This window comes from Quercus suber, unplaced genomic scaffold (assembly GCF_002906115.3).
Source record: "Quercus suber isolate HL8 unplaced genomic scaffold, Cork oak 2.0 scaffold_521, whole genome shotgun sequence".
Lineage (NCBI taxonomy): Eukaryota > Viridiplantae > Streptophyta > Magnoliopsida > Fagales > Fagaceae > Quercus > Quercus suber.
In genome coordinates, this window is record NW_027069970.1 from 394,182 (window position 1) to 410,894 (window position 16,713).

Here is a 16,713-nt window from a genome sequence, read left to right on the forward strand (position 1 = left end):
AGGAGAATTTATTAAGAAGAGAGAAGAAACAATAATTTACAAGAGGTATTAACTTTTAAAATTTCAATTTAGTAATATTAAAATACTCAGTTCAAATTTAGAGGAACTGATTTTTTTTTTTCTTTTTAAGGAATATAGTTCATATATAGAATATTCAAGGTTGACCAATTATGAATTATCAGTTAATAACTGCATAAGACAATATTGAAAAAAAGGTAATAATGTGTTTAATTATTACTTCTAGCTTGCGCATTTGTTTAATTAATGGTAATAAAGATATCCTTCTTTGATGATAACTTTATGGTCATAATATAACAAACATTTTGTCTTTTTCTTATTGAAAATACAATTAATAAAAAAGCTAATCAAGGAAGAAAATATATGAAAACATACAAAATGTATTTCCCAAATAAGAGAATCTTTATATATGGGATGACAATTCAACTTATTAATAGTCCTATGTAGACGCCAGGATATATATAGATTCATCGAACTCTTTTATCTTTCATAACTTCTTCCTAAAGGTTACTCAATAGACGTTGATTTTCAGTAAAATTTTCTAATGGTGGTGAAACTTTTCCAATTTTTGTAGACAAATCCTTATAAGTAGCATATTCTTGATTGAGATCAGGTGCAACTTCTAGTGTTTAACATTATATGCAATTGTTCTCAATGACTAAGGTTGAGAATTAAAAAGCAACTTTTCAAACTCAACTATTGAATAAAAAAAGTTTGAAAAAAAAAAAATGAAGAAGTAACAATGTTTTCGTGAGAGGGATGAGGGTAATTGCACTGGATTCTAATCCATATTCCTTAACACTAGCACAGCTCAATTTCGCAAAAGACCTTCATTTAAGCAGAGTCTGCTTCCCTTTTTCCCTACATAAAGTGTTTTAATTTTATTTTGGTATATGTCACTTTGAAATTGAAATGAAATGCACCTTATGTAATGCTTCATACTAATCAATAAAATTTTTTTTTTTTTTTGAGAGAGTTTCAACCTATAGCGTCAGCTCTTGATGATAGCTCTTTTATCATCAGACCAAGACACCAATCAGTTTTTGGTGTAGGCAGAGATTGAACCCTAGATCTCTTATACAACTATTAGAGACTTTATCAGTTGAGCTGACTGGAACCCACAATAAAATGTAATTCATATGTTAAGTAAAAGAGTAAATTTGTTTTTTGTTCTCATGGAAAAAAAAATCAAATAAACAAACACTTGCAAACAGAACAGCAAGCAATGATGCCTCTAAAACATGATATTGCATAAGCTTAAATATTGAGCAAATGAAGGTTTGATTCATTCAGCCAAAAAAAAAAAAAAAAGCAAAAAGGATTTGATTGTTGTGCAGCTATGAGGATGTTTGGTAGAGTAATTTGAAAATTGTTGTTTGTAGTTTTTTGAAATACGTGTGGGTGAAAAAGTACATTGAAATGCGTGAAATGCTGTTTAAAAACTAAAAAATGTTGTTTGAAAACACAAACCAAATGGGCCCTATATATCTAGAATTATGAAATTAGAAGATACTTTTTCATTGCTTATTTAATAACATGGTATATTATTTTAACTTTTTAGAAAGCAACTAATTATTTCATTAATTTCTGTATCGTACAATTGGAAGCATTACACAACCAAAAGTCTTCAGTCATGGTCCTATAGCAGCAAGGAGATAATTAGAACACTTACCCCATATGTTGCCTCACAGTCACTTTTATTTGTACTTTTTCTTCATTAACATGTTACCAATTAATACCTGTTCTTAGGCATTTACTTCTATGACCATACAATACATAATGTAGAGGCTTTTTATCTTAAGACATTAGTTGAATGTTATAAGAGATGGTTCGATTCAAAGAATCTTGAATTTCCCATCAAAATACAAGATTTCCTTGTTTGGTTTGCCATCTATAACATTCTTGTAGACTTTTTTTTAAAATACAATTTGTTAGGACCAAGCACTAACCTATTGCATTAAAAGTTATATCTAATAGTAACGGCGCAACTTTATTCTCTTAAAGGGTAGCAGCCTAGCGCTATCAAGTTGACTGAAACTTGACCCAACTTGGCCTCTACCTCTACAAGATGTTAGACTTGGCCCATTAGACCTCCACCCAACAATTCCATCCCCAACACCTGCACATGCACAACAGGGAGTCGAATCCATGAACTAGCTCTAGTACCAATTATTACATGTTGCATGAATTTTTTTTCTTTTTTTTTTATAACAAGATAGAAATGCTGCATGAAACTTCAACATTCTCAAGAATGATAACAAGTTTTATCTAGGCTTGAAAAAAAATCAGTTGTTAAATAGATACCATAGAAGGAGCGTTTATTTTTTAGGTGAAGGTTGTAGCTAGTGGGTGGCTTCCATAATCCATTGAACATGGGCTAAAAAGGGTGGATGATGGGTTCTGGCTAATGGTTGGTGGGCAACATTATGAAAATGAGTGACAACATATTTTACACTATATATTTATACTATACGATAAAAGTTGAGTTTTACAAGCTTCCTATGCATCTAAGTGGACGTTAAAATATTTCTCCAAAAAAGAAAAGAAAAAAAAAAGTGGACGTTAAAATTAATAAAATAGTTTGCCTCTAACTAAACTCTACACTAAAGTTCTATGAAGTTTAAAATTACTGTTTCAATAAAAATTATATTACCAACAATTTTTTAAAGTTTGATTATTTATTTTATATTATATATTTTAATAATCTATCATAATATATATTTGTTTTAAATAATAATAAAAAATTAGGCCTTACACGTTGTTCAACATAAATATTATACGTATGCATGCTTTTGTCACGTAATCCATTATAAGTTCATAAATTGTTAACGTAGTTCCTTAAAAAAATTTGTTAACATAGCTTTGAAGGAATTTAAGATAATATTATAATTAAAAATTAATTACTAAAAGTTTTTCCAAAAAAAAGATAAAATAATATTTATACTTACCTTTTTCTCAACCAAAAAAAAACCCAAAGGTTTTCAAGAAATTTAAAAATTTTAAGGATTTTTGTTATTTATTTTAAATTATATTAATAATAAAAAGTTTTCAAGAAATTTAAAAATTTTAAGGATTTTTGTTATTTATTTTAAATTATATTAATAATTTTAAAAATACATTCAAATTAATATTATGATTAAAACGAAATTACCAAAAATTTTCAATAAAATTTGTTAGGGACATATTTTATGTAAATTGGCTAATCCATTGATAAAACACATTTTACTTGTAATTGGGTAGATCTAGGATGAGTTTAATACTTCAAGAAACAAGTGTTCAAATTAAGTATTGAAACCATGCAAATCTGACCAAGAAACAAGTGAAGAAAAACTGTTCATTAAAGCCTGACAGATACCTCGATAGAAATGGTATTTATCAAGATTTAAGGACGAAGCTTAACAAAAGCTGAATCTGTCGAGATTTACGAAATCAGAATTTTCAGATATGATTTTTGGCCCTAGCTAACATGTATGTGTAGGGTTTATTTTCTCACAACCTTGGATATATATAAGGCTTATTATAAAAGTCATCATACAAGGAAAACATATGCAAAAAGTGACCTAATTCATCATTCTCTCTGAGGAAACTACTGCGTCTTTATGCCAAGGGTTTTATGACCAAAGAGCTTCTTGATCTTCATTGTTGATGAAGTGAAGAACTTTGCAACCAACATCTTATTCAAATTGTTGATGTTAGTCATGTACTTAGATCCATGCATCATTGTTTAGTCACGTACTAGAATTCGTTCATTGAACTGGAAGATTACCACTACAATACAAGTCCAATTAGATGTTGGAGTAAGAATTCAACTATATGTTGGTATTTCGGGATAGACCAAAGGGTTTGGTAAAATTCCTTATACTTGTAACTGCTTGTAATTGATAATAGTGGATTCTTGGGAGTGATGATCTTAAAATCACTCGTTGAGGTTTTGCCTCGATGGTTTTCTCTAGTCGTAAACAAATTACCCGTGTCAAATTTATTTTCCGCTACATTTAGTATAATTGGTGATTTGTTTGTGCAACCACGCTATTGCATATAATTGAATGTAATTAATTAACTTTGGTAATTAATTAATTTGCAATGAGTCAATTCATTTTAACCCAACAAAATTGAAAGGATTCATTATTTATTTTTTTACCTGTAGGGTTAAGGGCCCAAATGGTATATTGGGCCTTGGACCTTGGCCGAGAGCATCGTAATCCAAGAACAAATGAATGATGTTGGATGGGTCAAGCTTAGAATCTAATGAGTAAGATACGAATGGGAGGGTGGTCCGAGAAAGAATGTCTCCTCGGATAGGTTAAGCACAGCTCAAATGTGTATCTTAAGGTTCAAGGTAACCTTCCATGAAGCTCCAGTGATAGGGACATGTCTCTTGAGTGTACCAGAAGACTGGAAGCTCAAAAATATCTAAGGAAAAGCTGCTACCACCGCATTAAACGCTCTCTAGCTAACTTTATGGTTACATTAATGTGGAGAAGACCCCTGAACAGTGCTGCCTTGGCTATCCCAACTCACAGAGAACCTGAAGAGTGTTCGATGGGACAAGCACTCAAGTAGTGACTTAGATGACCAACAAGTGTAGGACCAAGATCGTTCAAAGAAAACTAAATAACATGACAGACCCTCCATGAAGAAAGGATTGGAAAACTAAGAAGAAAAACATTATAGCAATGGAATCATACTTGTAACCCAGCTTCGAGTAATACATAAGAACCAATCTCCTCGGACATTACTGAGTATGTATTTCCTTAGTATAAATTGTCATATTCATTCCTTTGCCATCAAGAACTACTTACTTGTTGCATTAATTCGTTAAAACCCAATTTTTCAACCCATTCTCTACAAATTTATTGTTTTGGCTCTTAGGGCCTAAGTCCATCTATTATTTGGGCCAGGAGTCCAAACTAGGTCCTTACATTACTTGTTTTAAGAATCTATTAAATTTTTTTTGTTATGAATATAGTCTTATGCTATGTACTTTTGCCTTCTGACAATTAGTTAAAAGTAATTAATAGTCTTTCTTTTATTTTTACTATTTATTCTTTTTTTAAATTTCAACTATATTATTGAAGTACCAAGAGTCTTATAGTTTAATTGGTTGACATTTCTTGATATTTCAACCAAAGACACCTTAGAATTAAATTGCCCTTCAATTGTAGTAACTATCGAATTATAAAAAAGAATTATATTATTGAATTATAAATTTTAATTTACATGTATATGATTTTTTTCATCCGCACAAATCCATATATACTATAAAGGCACTTGCATATTTTGAACTCCAAACCATGAAATCATAACAACCCTAATAAAAACACACCCCATACTGTCAGGTTTATCGTATAAAGTAACTATCATATGCAAGTCTCACTGACCCTAACAAAAATTAAAAATTCTCTCCCATTTTCCCTAGAACACTTCCAAACTGACAGTTCTTTGTGATTTCCCTAAAGAGAGATCTAATTCTAGATCTCCAGTAACTTTGTATGTGCCAAAGTTAGTGTCAATCAAGCTATCTGTGAGTTCATTGGCCCTTTTTATCTGGTTAATTTGAAGAAAGATGATCTGTATTCAGACCGTCTGCACCTGATGTTCCAACTTTTTTCTTGAATGTGTGCCTGCAATCCTGATGAAAAAATCAAGTATCCAAGCAATATCAAGGAGTCCATTAAATCTTAAATTTGTACCTTGGGCATGCAAAATTCCGGTTATAGCATCCTGCAAGGCATTCATAAGTGTCTTCCCTTGATCCACAAAAGTCAAGACTTGGACATAATTACAAAATAAATGTAAATATATATAAATATACACAATTATATGCTAAGCAATGAAGTGAGAGTATTTACATGTTAGAAATTTGCAGTCCCTACCAAGTACCAACAGTCACTAAGGGGCCAATAGAAATCCACCAAATTTTTTTAAAACAAAAAATGCAATGCACTCTATCAAGTAGCTCGTAAGGAAATCTTAGAAGACAATTAATTCTCTACACAATTTTAATTGACTAGAATAATTTCATATGACTCCTTAAAAATGTTCGTAAGCCCTCTTCCAAGGCAAATAACTTGAGTCTAACCATCACAGCTTCGAGTCAAATGGAAAGTCATATGAGCAGTGCTACAAACACAAGTTGGTAGAATATGATTGGTGGTAACATTATTTTCATATGGGGCCACCACTATCATTATTTTATGATATACCTATTAATAATTGCCACCTCAGCTGGTGTGAAATTTGTTTTCAAATTGTTTGTATATACTTAAATTTTCTCAAGTCATACATCAAAAGGGGGGCAAACCTATACACAGGAAGTATAAAAAATGAAGAAACAAAAGAGATGATTGATAACAATATTAAACATTAGTATGCTCATAGAAGTGACATCATGGCAAAAATATCATAGAAATGAGAATTCTAAGTCTTCTTCTTCTTCATTTCTCCCCTTCTATTAGAGTAAATATGGTTATATAAAGTACTAATTAAACCTATTGAAACCTCCTGCATCAACACCGCCTTCGTTCATTAAGCACCAACCCAACCCAAGCATCACAACCCTCCAACCCCTTTACAGAACCATCGTCATTTTCATTGGTCAAAGTAAATCACCTCCTTTGAGCTTGCACCATTCATTACCATTTTGTGATTGTTGAAAGAGGTGGTGGCGCATTTTGGTCTATTTGCGAAATTAGTAAGAGCTTTATGGTATGTAATTAAACTGTGTGCAAGGATAAAAGAGAATTAATTTGTTAGGGTCGTGTGATTTGCACATAATCATAAGCTTTAATCGATTTTTTTTTTTTTTTTGGAGAAGCAAACACACGCGCACAAGATAGAGGGAAAGATATTTTAACATAAATGCACACTACGAACTCCACTCAAAAGTCAGGATAACATTTAAAGAAGGGTGGGGCATATTATACTACACATAATACACTCTCTTAAACAATGCTTTAGCCATAAATTTGATTATGAGTGCATCTTGCAAAATTTAAAAGGTTGAGGTGGTGATTGCAAATTATCAAAATTTGGAATGCAAAGTCCAAATACTACCAAATTATGATGAATTTATCCAATTAAGTATCAACCCTTTGTTTTATTATTATTATTAATCACAGGCAGAGTACTCCCGTATGCTCAAAACCGACATTCCACCTAAGATTACCTTGGAAAATGAGATTTGCAGGAGTTTGCTAGAATCTTATAAGTTCAAAAACTATTAATTAATTATGAATATTTTAACAGATTCCTCCCACTGTAAATCAAATTGCCCCTAAAAATCCATAGCAATGACAAATAAAACAATCAAATTCCCCATTATAAAAAAAGAAAAAAAGAAAAAAAAAAGGTTAAATTCTCCCTATAAATTAAAGTAGGATATATAGGTGATAGATAGGTTTCTCCTTCTAGTCCACATCCGGATGGATCTAGGACCCCAAATTATTTTATAATTTTTTACCACAATTTTAATGTGGTAAATTATGAGTGATTGCTTATCACTTACACATAGACCCATTATTTTTTCTTTACTAATCACAACTCTTTCACATCACAATTATGACAAAATTGTATAAGGATGGCAATTTCTACCCGATCCATCAAACAAAGTGGACACAGTGCTCATAAGCTCCTCTCTTTGAGATTGAACTGACACGTCACAAACTAACCCAGTAACCCCAAAACCCAAATTATCCCATTCACTCAAGCACCCATCAAGCTCACTCTCATTTCAACAACACGTGCACTCTGGCTTCAAACCCATTCCTCTATACAATCGCATGCCTAAAAAGTAGAAAAACCAATGCCCAATTCCCAGTTGGCAATATAATTAATTTCTCAATTCTCACAAACCAAAGAGGAAAAGAAAACAAATTCTAAGACTTCTTTTCTTCTATGTATATAAAAATGTGTACCCGATTTCGCGAGTGCCACCGGTGACGAGGGCGGTCATTCCATGGAGAGACCATCTGGGATTGTCAATTGGGGCACTGTTACTGTTGGTGCTTGAATGTGACATGGGTTGGCTCCGAATGGGTGTTATGGAGGTGGGTTGTGATATTCGGAGCTTGGAATGAAAAGTCAACGGGTGAGGAAACGTGGGGTTTGAGAAGATTGGAGAGTGTGGGCATAGGAGATTAGAGTTTTTAGAGAGATTTGAAGAAAAACGAGAAGAAGAGGGAGCCAGTGGAAGTGGAAAGAGGGTCTGAGACATTTGAGCGGCGAAGCAAGCAGTCAGCTCAGCTGAGTGGTGTGACAGTGTGAGAGTATGAGTTTTGAGTCCCTGCGGTGGTGATGCTTTCCGTTATTTTATTGACCAATCGTGTAAAAAAAATTATTATTTTATTGAACCGTCAGTTACTCCGTTAGTTTGGTGACGAAATGGTGCTTCTTTTTTTTTTTTTTTTTTTGGTGAAGGAGAAGATAACAAAAACTAAAAGGAAGCAGCAGGCACAGAACACATTCTGTTAAAGCATAAGCCATTGCTGTCCTGATCAAAAAACACAAAAGCGTCCACAGGCGGACTTTCAAAAATTCTAAGAACTAAGTCTTGATCAGCACCTAACCTTGCAAGTGCATCTACACATTGATTTGATTGGCGGAAGCAGTGTTTAAATTGCACCTGCTGGAACTTGGAGATGAGCATCCTGCAGTCATCCAAGATGGGAGAAATCACATCATTTACATAACCCGGCTTGCAAAAGATCTCCACAATGGATTTAGCATCCATTTCTACAATAAGATAAGGAATATTCAAATTACTACAAAGCAATAAACCATCCCTTAAACCCCATAATTCAGCCACAAAACTATTCGTGATCCCAATATGACTTTAAAACCCAGAAATTCACTCCTCATGGTTGTCACACACCACTCCTCCACAGCCAGCCAAGCCCGGACTACCTGCCGCACACCCATCCGTATTTAACTTGATCCAACCCTCAGGAGACTTCTCCCAACAACAAGCAACTACCACCCTTGGAGCGGGACATCTTGGAGAGTTAGCACAGTACATGAACTTAGTGTACAGATTCTCAATTTCAGTCAAAAGCTTCGGATTCTGAGCCTTACCAGAGAACACCGTCTGATTTCTACCTTTCCAAATCATCCAAACAGCAAAAGAAAAAACCATACTCCAATGGTTTCTTCCATACATCGCCCTGCTACCCTTACTTCCATTCATAATTAACCACTCCTGAAGATCACTACCCCAAAAGGCTTGATTTGTGTACCTAACACCTAGTTGCAGCCAAACAGCCTTGACACGAGCACAATCGCGAAGAGCATGTAAAATTGATTCCTTATCTTCTTGGCAAATAGAGCATAATTCATCAACCCCCATCCCCCTCCTCACAAGGCAACCTTTAACACCAATACTATTATGCACACATCTCCAAATAAAGGTTTTAATTCTAGGTAAGGTATTAATTTTCCAAATCCACCCCGTAGACACACTAGGCATATAGCTATTATGGTCAGCTAAACTATAGGCACTTTTAACTTCAAACCCACCTCTGGTACTACCAGCCCAGACTAATCTGTTAGACCCTCTGCTTGTGATAGACACCGGCGTAGCTAGGATCAAGTTCTTAATGTCCACAGGCAGCACAAAGGGAATACGATCCCAATCCCAACCCGAATCAGTCAAAACATCCTTAACCTCAAGAATTTCAGCTTCACGGCTCAATGGACCTAGGACCCTATGCCTAATGGGACCCCCTTTGATCTAATTCCCATACCAAAAACTCTGATTACTATTTCTACCAACCAGCCACATACTACCTTTGTTGAAAACCTCCCTACCTCTCTTCATAGCTGTCCAAACATGAGAACACGGGAGACGATCTACATTAGTGGCCCTAGCTCTCCTACCAGAACAATATTTTTGCTTTAAAACCCTTGCCCAAAGCATATCTTGCTCTGTGTGCAACCTCCAATTCAGTTTTGCAAGGAGAGCAGTGTTCCTCCCTCTTGCCGTTTGAAAACCAAGGCCTTCTTCCTCCTTAGCTCTAGTAACTTTTTGCCACCCAACCCAGTGTATCTTCCTTTGATTCTCCATAGTACCCCACAAAAAATTTCTATTCACCCGGTCTATACCATCCAAAACTCTTCCCGGAAGGGCAGCACACTGCATTACATAGGAAGGAATAGCTGCTGAGGAAGCTTGAATAAGCACCGCCCGCCCCGCCAAAGATAGCAAATTTGCTTTCCAACCCGCTAATTTTTGTTTTACTCTGTCAAGAATAAAGTTATACTCTCGAGAAGACATGCCCGACTGTCTAATAGGAATGCCCAAATACTTTCCTAGATAGGGAGTAGAGGCGAAGCCAAGAATGTCACAAAAAGCCTCCCTATCATCCACCTCAACATTGGGAGAAAAGAAAACCCTAGACTTAGCTTCACTGATTGTTTGCCCTGACAACTTGCAAAACTCATCAAGCACCTCCCTAACGGCGCAACAATTAACATTATCTGCTTTGGCAAAAAGAACCAAATCATCCGCAAACATCAAATGGGAAACTGAGGGACCTCTTTGAGAAACTTTAACCGGTCTCCAAAGCTTAACACTACATTTTTTCTCAATAAGCTGCCCAAGAAAATCCATGCACAGGATGAAGAGATAGGGAGAAAGAGGATCCCCTTGCCTTATCCCTCTTGAAGGGTATATTGGACCCAACGCTTCCCCATTGAAAACAATCGAAGTGGAAATCGTCGACACACAACTCATGATAGTCTCGATCAGATCAGTGGGCATATTAACTCTAATAAGCATATCTCGAATAAAGCTCCACTCCAATTTATCATACACCTTCTCAAGATTAATTTTCAGAGCCATGTACCCAAGTTTCCCCTTTTTTTTTGCTGAGAGAATGGATGACTTCCTGAGTAATAATAGCATTATCAATACCCTTCCTACCCGGAATAAAAGCCGACTGGCATGGGGAAATGAGCTTGTCCAGATACGGCCTCAACCAGGCAACAATAATTTTCGATACAATTTTATACTCCGTATTACATAGGCTAATGGGTCTGTAATTACTGAGCGTCTCCGGACCTTGAATCTTAGGAATAAGGGCTATATGAGTAGTATTAAGGTAATCCGGAACTCTCCTATCAGCAAACACTTTTTTAACTTCATTGATAACTGACCTACCCAAAGTAAGCCAAAACCTTTGAAAAAACCCCGCATGCAGCCCATCCGGCCCAGGCGCCTTGAAGGCTTTTAAAGACTATAAAGCGGCCTTAATTTCTTCCTCCGACACCTCTCCACTAATACTACATTTTTCCTCCTCTGATAACCTGGCCTGCCAGGAAGAAATCCTAGGAGGAAAGGCAGGAACACTAGAGAAAGAAGTAGTATAAATATCACTGTACCCATTCCTCACAAAATCTTTAACATTCTCCTCCTGATTAATCCACTCGCCCACTGCATTTTTGATAGCCAAAATCTTGTTCCTCTTTCTTCTCACCAAGGTAGAGACATGATAGAAAGCTGTATTCCTATCCCCTTGAATCATCCAATTAACTCTAGACTTTAATGCCCAGATTCCTCTTCCTGATTCAGAACAATATTGAGGTCCCTAAGAAGGTCATTCTCCAGGTTAAGAAGAGAAACCGAAGGTTGCACAGCCAATGCTCTCTGGATGCCATTTAACCTCGCCATGATGTTCTTTTTTCTAGCAAATACGTTACCAAACTGCTCCTTATTCCACCTGGTTGCCTCTTTGGTGAAGGACTCAATAGCCTGCGCCAAACCCGTGCTCTGCCTCCAAGCCTGATTAACAATGGGAGGGAAGGTGCAATTAGACAGCCAACAAGTTTGAAACTTAAAAAGCTTTCTCCTATTCTCATGGACTCTAGGCTGCAATTCCATCAAAACCGGAGAGTGGTCGGAATGGCACCTAGTAAGATGGACCACACAGGCCTCAGGGTACATCAGACACAATTGAGAGTTTACGAAAAACCGGTCAATCCTCTCCTGGATAAGATCCTGAATCTCCCTTCTGTTAGTCCAAGTAAACCGCGGACCCGAAAAACCTAAGTCAATCATGCTACAAGCATCCAAACTCTCCTTAAACTGAAGAGCTCTATTTACACTCAATCCCCTTCCTCCAAGTTTATCTCCCTCCATTAAAGGCTCATTAAAGGCTCATTAAAATCTCCAGCCATAATCCACGGCATATCATGAACTTCAGCCATCATTTTCAGATTACCCCATAGTACCTGCCTTTCGGCACACCTGGGACTAGCATAAATCGCAGTTAATAACCAGTTAAGGTTAGAGGCACGTACCTTAACAATCACGTGAATTTCCTGTTCCGTGTTTGCTAACTGGGATATCTCCACTCTATCTTCATTCCACAACAGCCATAACCCACCCGCATAACCAATTGTATCGGTGTGGATAGCTCTATCAAACGGCAACTCGTCTGCAATCTCCTTCGCCCTGACTCCTCCAACCCGAGTCTCCATCACAATTAAAATAGCTGGATCATGAATGCGGACCAGCTCTCTAACATGATTTTTGAAGGCGGGCTTTCGCGCACCTCTACAATTTCAAGCAATAATATTCATAAGGAAACTAAGAACAGGGGACGGACACTTGTCAATAGGACATGGGGTCATTAACACCACCCTCAAGACCCAACCTTGTAGCTTCAAAACTTTCTTCAGGATTACACTCACACCCAGCACCTTCAATGGACATACCCACCACGGAATGCCCATGCCCATCCACATCAAGACCATTAGAGCGACACCGCCCCTCATCGAGCTTGCTGCGGTTCACCAGAGCATCGTCCTCCATGCTCTCCACCTCCGACGAATGAACCAGCTCCAAACCCAGATCAGGTGCGCACGGACTTCGATAGGCGCGCTCCTTAAAATCTCCACCATCATGCTTCGCCTCTTCAGTGATCGCGGGCTGAGCTTCAGCTGCTGCTCCCTGAACCGATACACCGTTGAAAGGAGCACAGCTTGGCACCGATGTGGAGGACGGAGCGTGGTTTGCGAGAAGAACTTCAAGGGAAAAATCCCTTCTGTCAACAACATTTGTGGCTGCCCTTGACCGAGCTAGAGCTTTCTTTCCTTTAACTGATGCTTGTGGGCTGGGCTTGGTAATTCCTTTAGCCTTTTCCACCTTAAAAGCCTTCTTCCCATTATCAGTCAACTTTGGGCTTAGACTTGAAAAGGTTAGGCCCTTTAACTCTTTAAACCCATCTAGATCCGTGACACTTCCAGCACCCTAGGCCCCATTCCTCACCTTAGTTGGTGATATTTTCCTTTTGATCTCTCTTGAAGGCCCAACCGGTTCACTCCTTGAATATCCATCTCTACTCCACTGAACATTCCCAGCGTAATGGCGTGCTTGTGGTCCCATATTGGAGCTTTTGTTTTTTGCTCCATTCAGCTTGTGCTTAACCACTATCCATGGGCCATACGTACTATCCTGAACATTGTCCTCAACGTTGCCCTGCACATTCTCATGCAAGATCCCACTGGGACCCTCAACTACCTTGTCAGCATTAGCCCCATGCGAACTGCATGACCGGGTACAGTTCTTCACCGAATCCATCCCCGCCGTCTCCTTCGGCGGCATTTCTTGACGGACTGTGTATGGACAGCTCTCCCGCTTATGGCCCACTCTTCCACAGTCAAAACACAGCCTCTGAATACCTTCATAGCACACCGTTTGCTCAAGCTTACCAATCTTAATGGTTGTGATTAAAGGTTTAGTCACGTCAACTTGTACACACAGCCTAGCGAACCTGCCTCTAGCTTCCGACGGAGTGTGCGTATCCACCCTTAACACATTCCCAATGGCTTTCCCAATCAGGTAGAGCGCTTCAGCATTGTAGTACTCTATCGGCAAACCATTGAGTCTAATCCAAACCGCAATCGATGACACATTGGCCAACTTTGGCTTAAAATCCAGCTCCCAAGGTCGTATGGACAAAAAGTGCTCGCCAATAAACCAGGGGCCCTTTTGCAGCACAGCCTCAAGATCTTCTTTGAGAGATAGCCGAATAAGGAAGAACCCAAAGCCTAAGTCCACACAATCAAGTCTGCCTGCTGGTTTCCATAAAGCCAAGAGTCTTGTCTGAAGAAAGTTGAATCCAATCGACCTTCCATACACCTTGACAATTAGCGCCTTTGCCCACGGGTTTCTGATTTTCTGTTTAAGCTCTCTTGGGAACTTTACAGCAACCAGCCCTTCTCTAAGAGCCTCTACTTCATCCTCTATTTCTTCATCATCCTCCATGAGATCTCCAAAGTTAAAGGCTTGACTATACGCACCAGGAATCTCACCCACTACCTTATCCTTGAAGGATATGGCTCGACTTCCCATACCTTGGGTCTGGTTTGGAGATGAAGGTCTTGAGTCACTGCTATCGCTAAAGCCTGCATGATACACATTCTTAACTTTCTTGTTGCTGCGAACCAGTTCAGCCTGTTCTTCACTTAAGAGAGAAAGAAAAGAAGAGCTAGTCATCTGCGTAAAATTTACAATGTTTGCATCATGTGTAATGAAATGGTGCTTCAAGGACTTAAATGAAAGATGTTAATTGGTTTAGGGATTAAAAGTGGTAAAAATAAAATGTAGAGACTAAAATAAAATAAAATAAAAGCCAAAATATAGGGACTAAAAGTGCATTTACGCCTTTTTTTTTTTACTACATAATTTATATTCTAATTTAATCTAAATGTATATGTGTGTGAAACTCCTTCATTGAGACTTGAATCCCAATCCTTACCCTCTACACCCCACAAGCATTTATACTCGTGGAGTGATCATCGCATCAAGAGACTTTATAGTGAACCGACATTAAATATCATAGCCATCAGAAGGTTGGACTCTCACAATGTTAAGAAGCCAAGGTTAAAGAAATACTAAAGCAAGTAGTAGCACAACATAAGCCACACCATCATCCATGCATGGTATCTTAATTTGACAATTAGTGCTCCATGTTCTTAAGAACCCAATGTTTGTATGCATGTAATGTCATTGTTTTTTTCTTTTTGGTAAAAGAAAATAAGTGGATGAGATTTTTAAGCATTTGTCATGATCAATCTATGGGTATACACTAGAGTACAATAGCTCAATGGCATAGCCTACTCTCCTTTATTTGGAAAACCATCATTTAAATTTATATCCCCTATTGTGGTAACTACCGAATTATATAATTATATATATATATATATATATAAACCATTAAAAACCACACTCTCCTTCTCAACAGAAAAGAAGGAAAAAAAAAAAGGCTCTTATGATTAATGATATATAAGTTAAGCTTAATTTTTTTTTTATTTATACTATTTGCGAGTCTCACGTAAGTTGCTAACTTATTTTATTTAACTTTTACATTTTATTTACGGTACTTTTAACCAATTTTTTTAGCAAAAACTAGATAAATGGTTTTCAGCGGAAACATTATAAAATATACTATGTAGTATCAAGGCATGGCAGTGTTTACAGAGCCCATGGTTTTACAATCCTCCTCAGGTCCAATTAAAAGAAAAAATAAATTGCAGCCCACTTGCCTTACCATGTGCTTCACCCAATCCGTTCTCCACACTCCAACAACAGCAGCCAACAAATGGTGAAAGCTGCATATGCTTTTGTACCATGTCAAGTTTCCACAAACTATTTCTACTTTCTAGCTCATAGATCACTTGAGAAATACGTAAACACTTATAGAATAATAAATCTATGTTTAGCATAACTTATTTTTATAGGCTTAAGAATACAGTTAAGTCTAAAAAAAGAAGAAGAGAAATAAAAAAATAAAAAAATTGTATTTAAGCTCACTTAAAAAATAAATCAACTTATTACCCCACTTGTCATAAGAAGAAAAAAAATTCTATAGACAGGACATACATTTTTTTCACAATTTATTGAAATGACAAATAATAATTGATGGAAAATAATACATGAGTGATGGGCTCATTGATCTTGGGCATGATTTAAATTTGAAAGTTTCAAGTTCATTTCAACCACGTTATTAATTCATGAAATTTTCTAGATGTCTTTTGAGTAAGGAGTGGATATATAGTTTGACCAAAGATTGAGACACCACTTCCTTATATATATATATATACGATGGACCTATATCAAATTGGTATTTTTTTTGTTGTTGTTGTTGATAGCCGCTTATAAAATTGGCCTTAACCTTATAATTCTCCCATGATAAATGTTATGTCCCTTACCTAATCAAAATTTAGTTCCATTAAAATGGGATACGTTCTATGTGTTGATTGAGATTGATATACAAAATGTAACAATTTTATGGACAACAATCAATTTCGAAAAATGTTGCATGATAATAATAGGATGTTTTATCTTGAACTATATATATTATATAACACATCAAAGAGACTTTAACAACTCGTTTATATGAATATTAAAAAAAAAAAATCAACTTTGATTTTTTTTTTTTTTTTTTTATAAGCAAGAAATCAACTTTGATAATACCATATAATATAAGATTACATATGATAAGATTATCTTATCTTATTGATTGATGTGATGAGTAATGATGTAAATTCCGTAGATGCATGAAAAGAGAGCATGGTAAGTTTGACAAGGACACCCGTATAGTATTCTTGCTCCTAGCTTTAATATATATTGGCGCCACTACTTCCGGCAAGTGGAGCCCACATCCCACCTTGACGCCTACGAAAGAGAATATTTTA

General features: G+C 36.5%; 1 protein-coding gene across 1 annotated transcript; it reads right to left on the reverse strand.

The window, feature by feature from the left end:
* Positions 1-11,554: 11,554 nt before the first annotated feature.
* Positions 11,555-12,151, reverse strand: LOC112004150 (uncharacterized). The gene has a single exon (XM_024036372.1). The coding sequence runs from the start codon at positions 12,149-12,151 to the stop codon at positions 11,555-11,557; it is 597 nt and encodes a 198-aa protein (XP_023892140.1).
* Between the last annotated feature and the right edge of the window lie 4,562 nt (positions 12,152-16,713).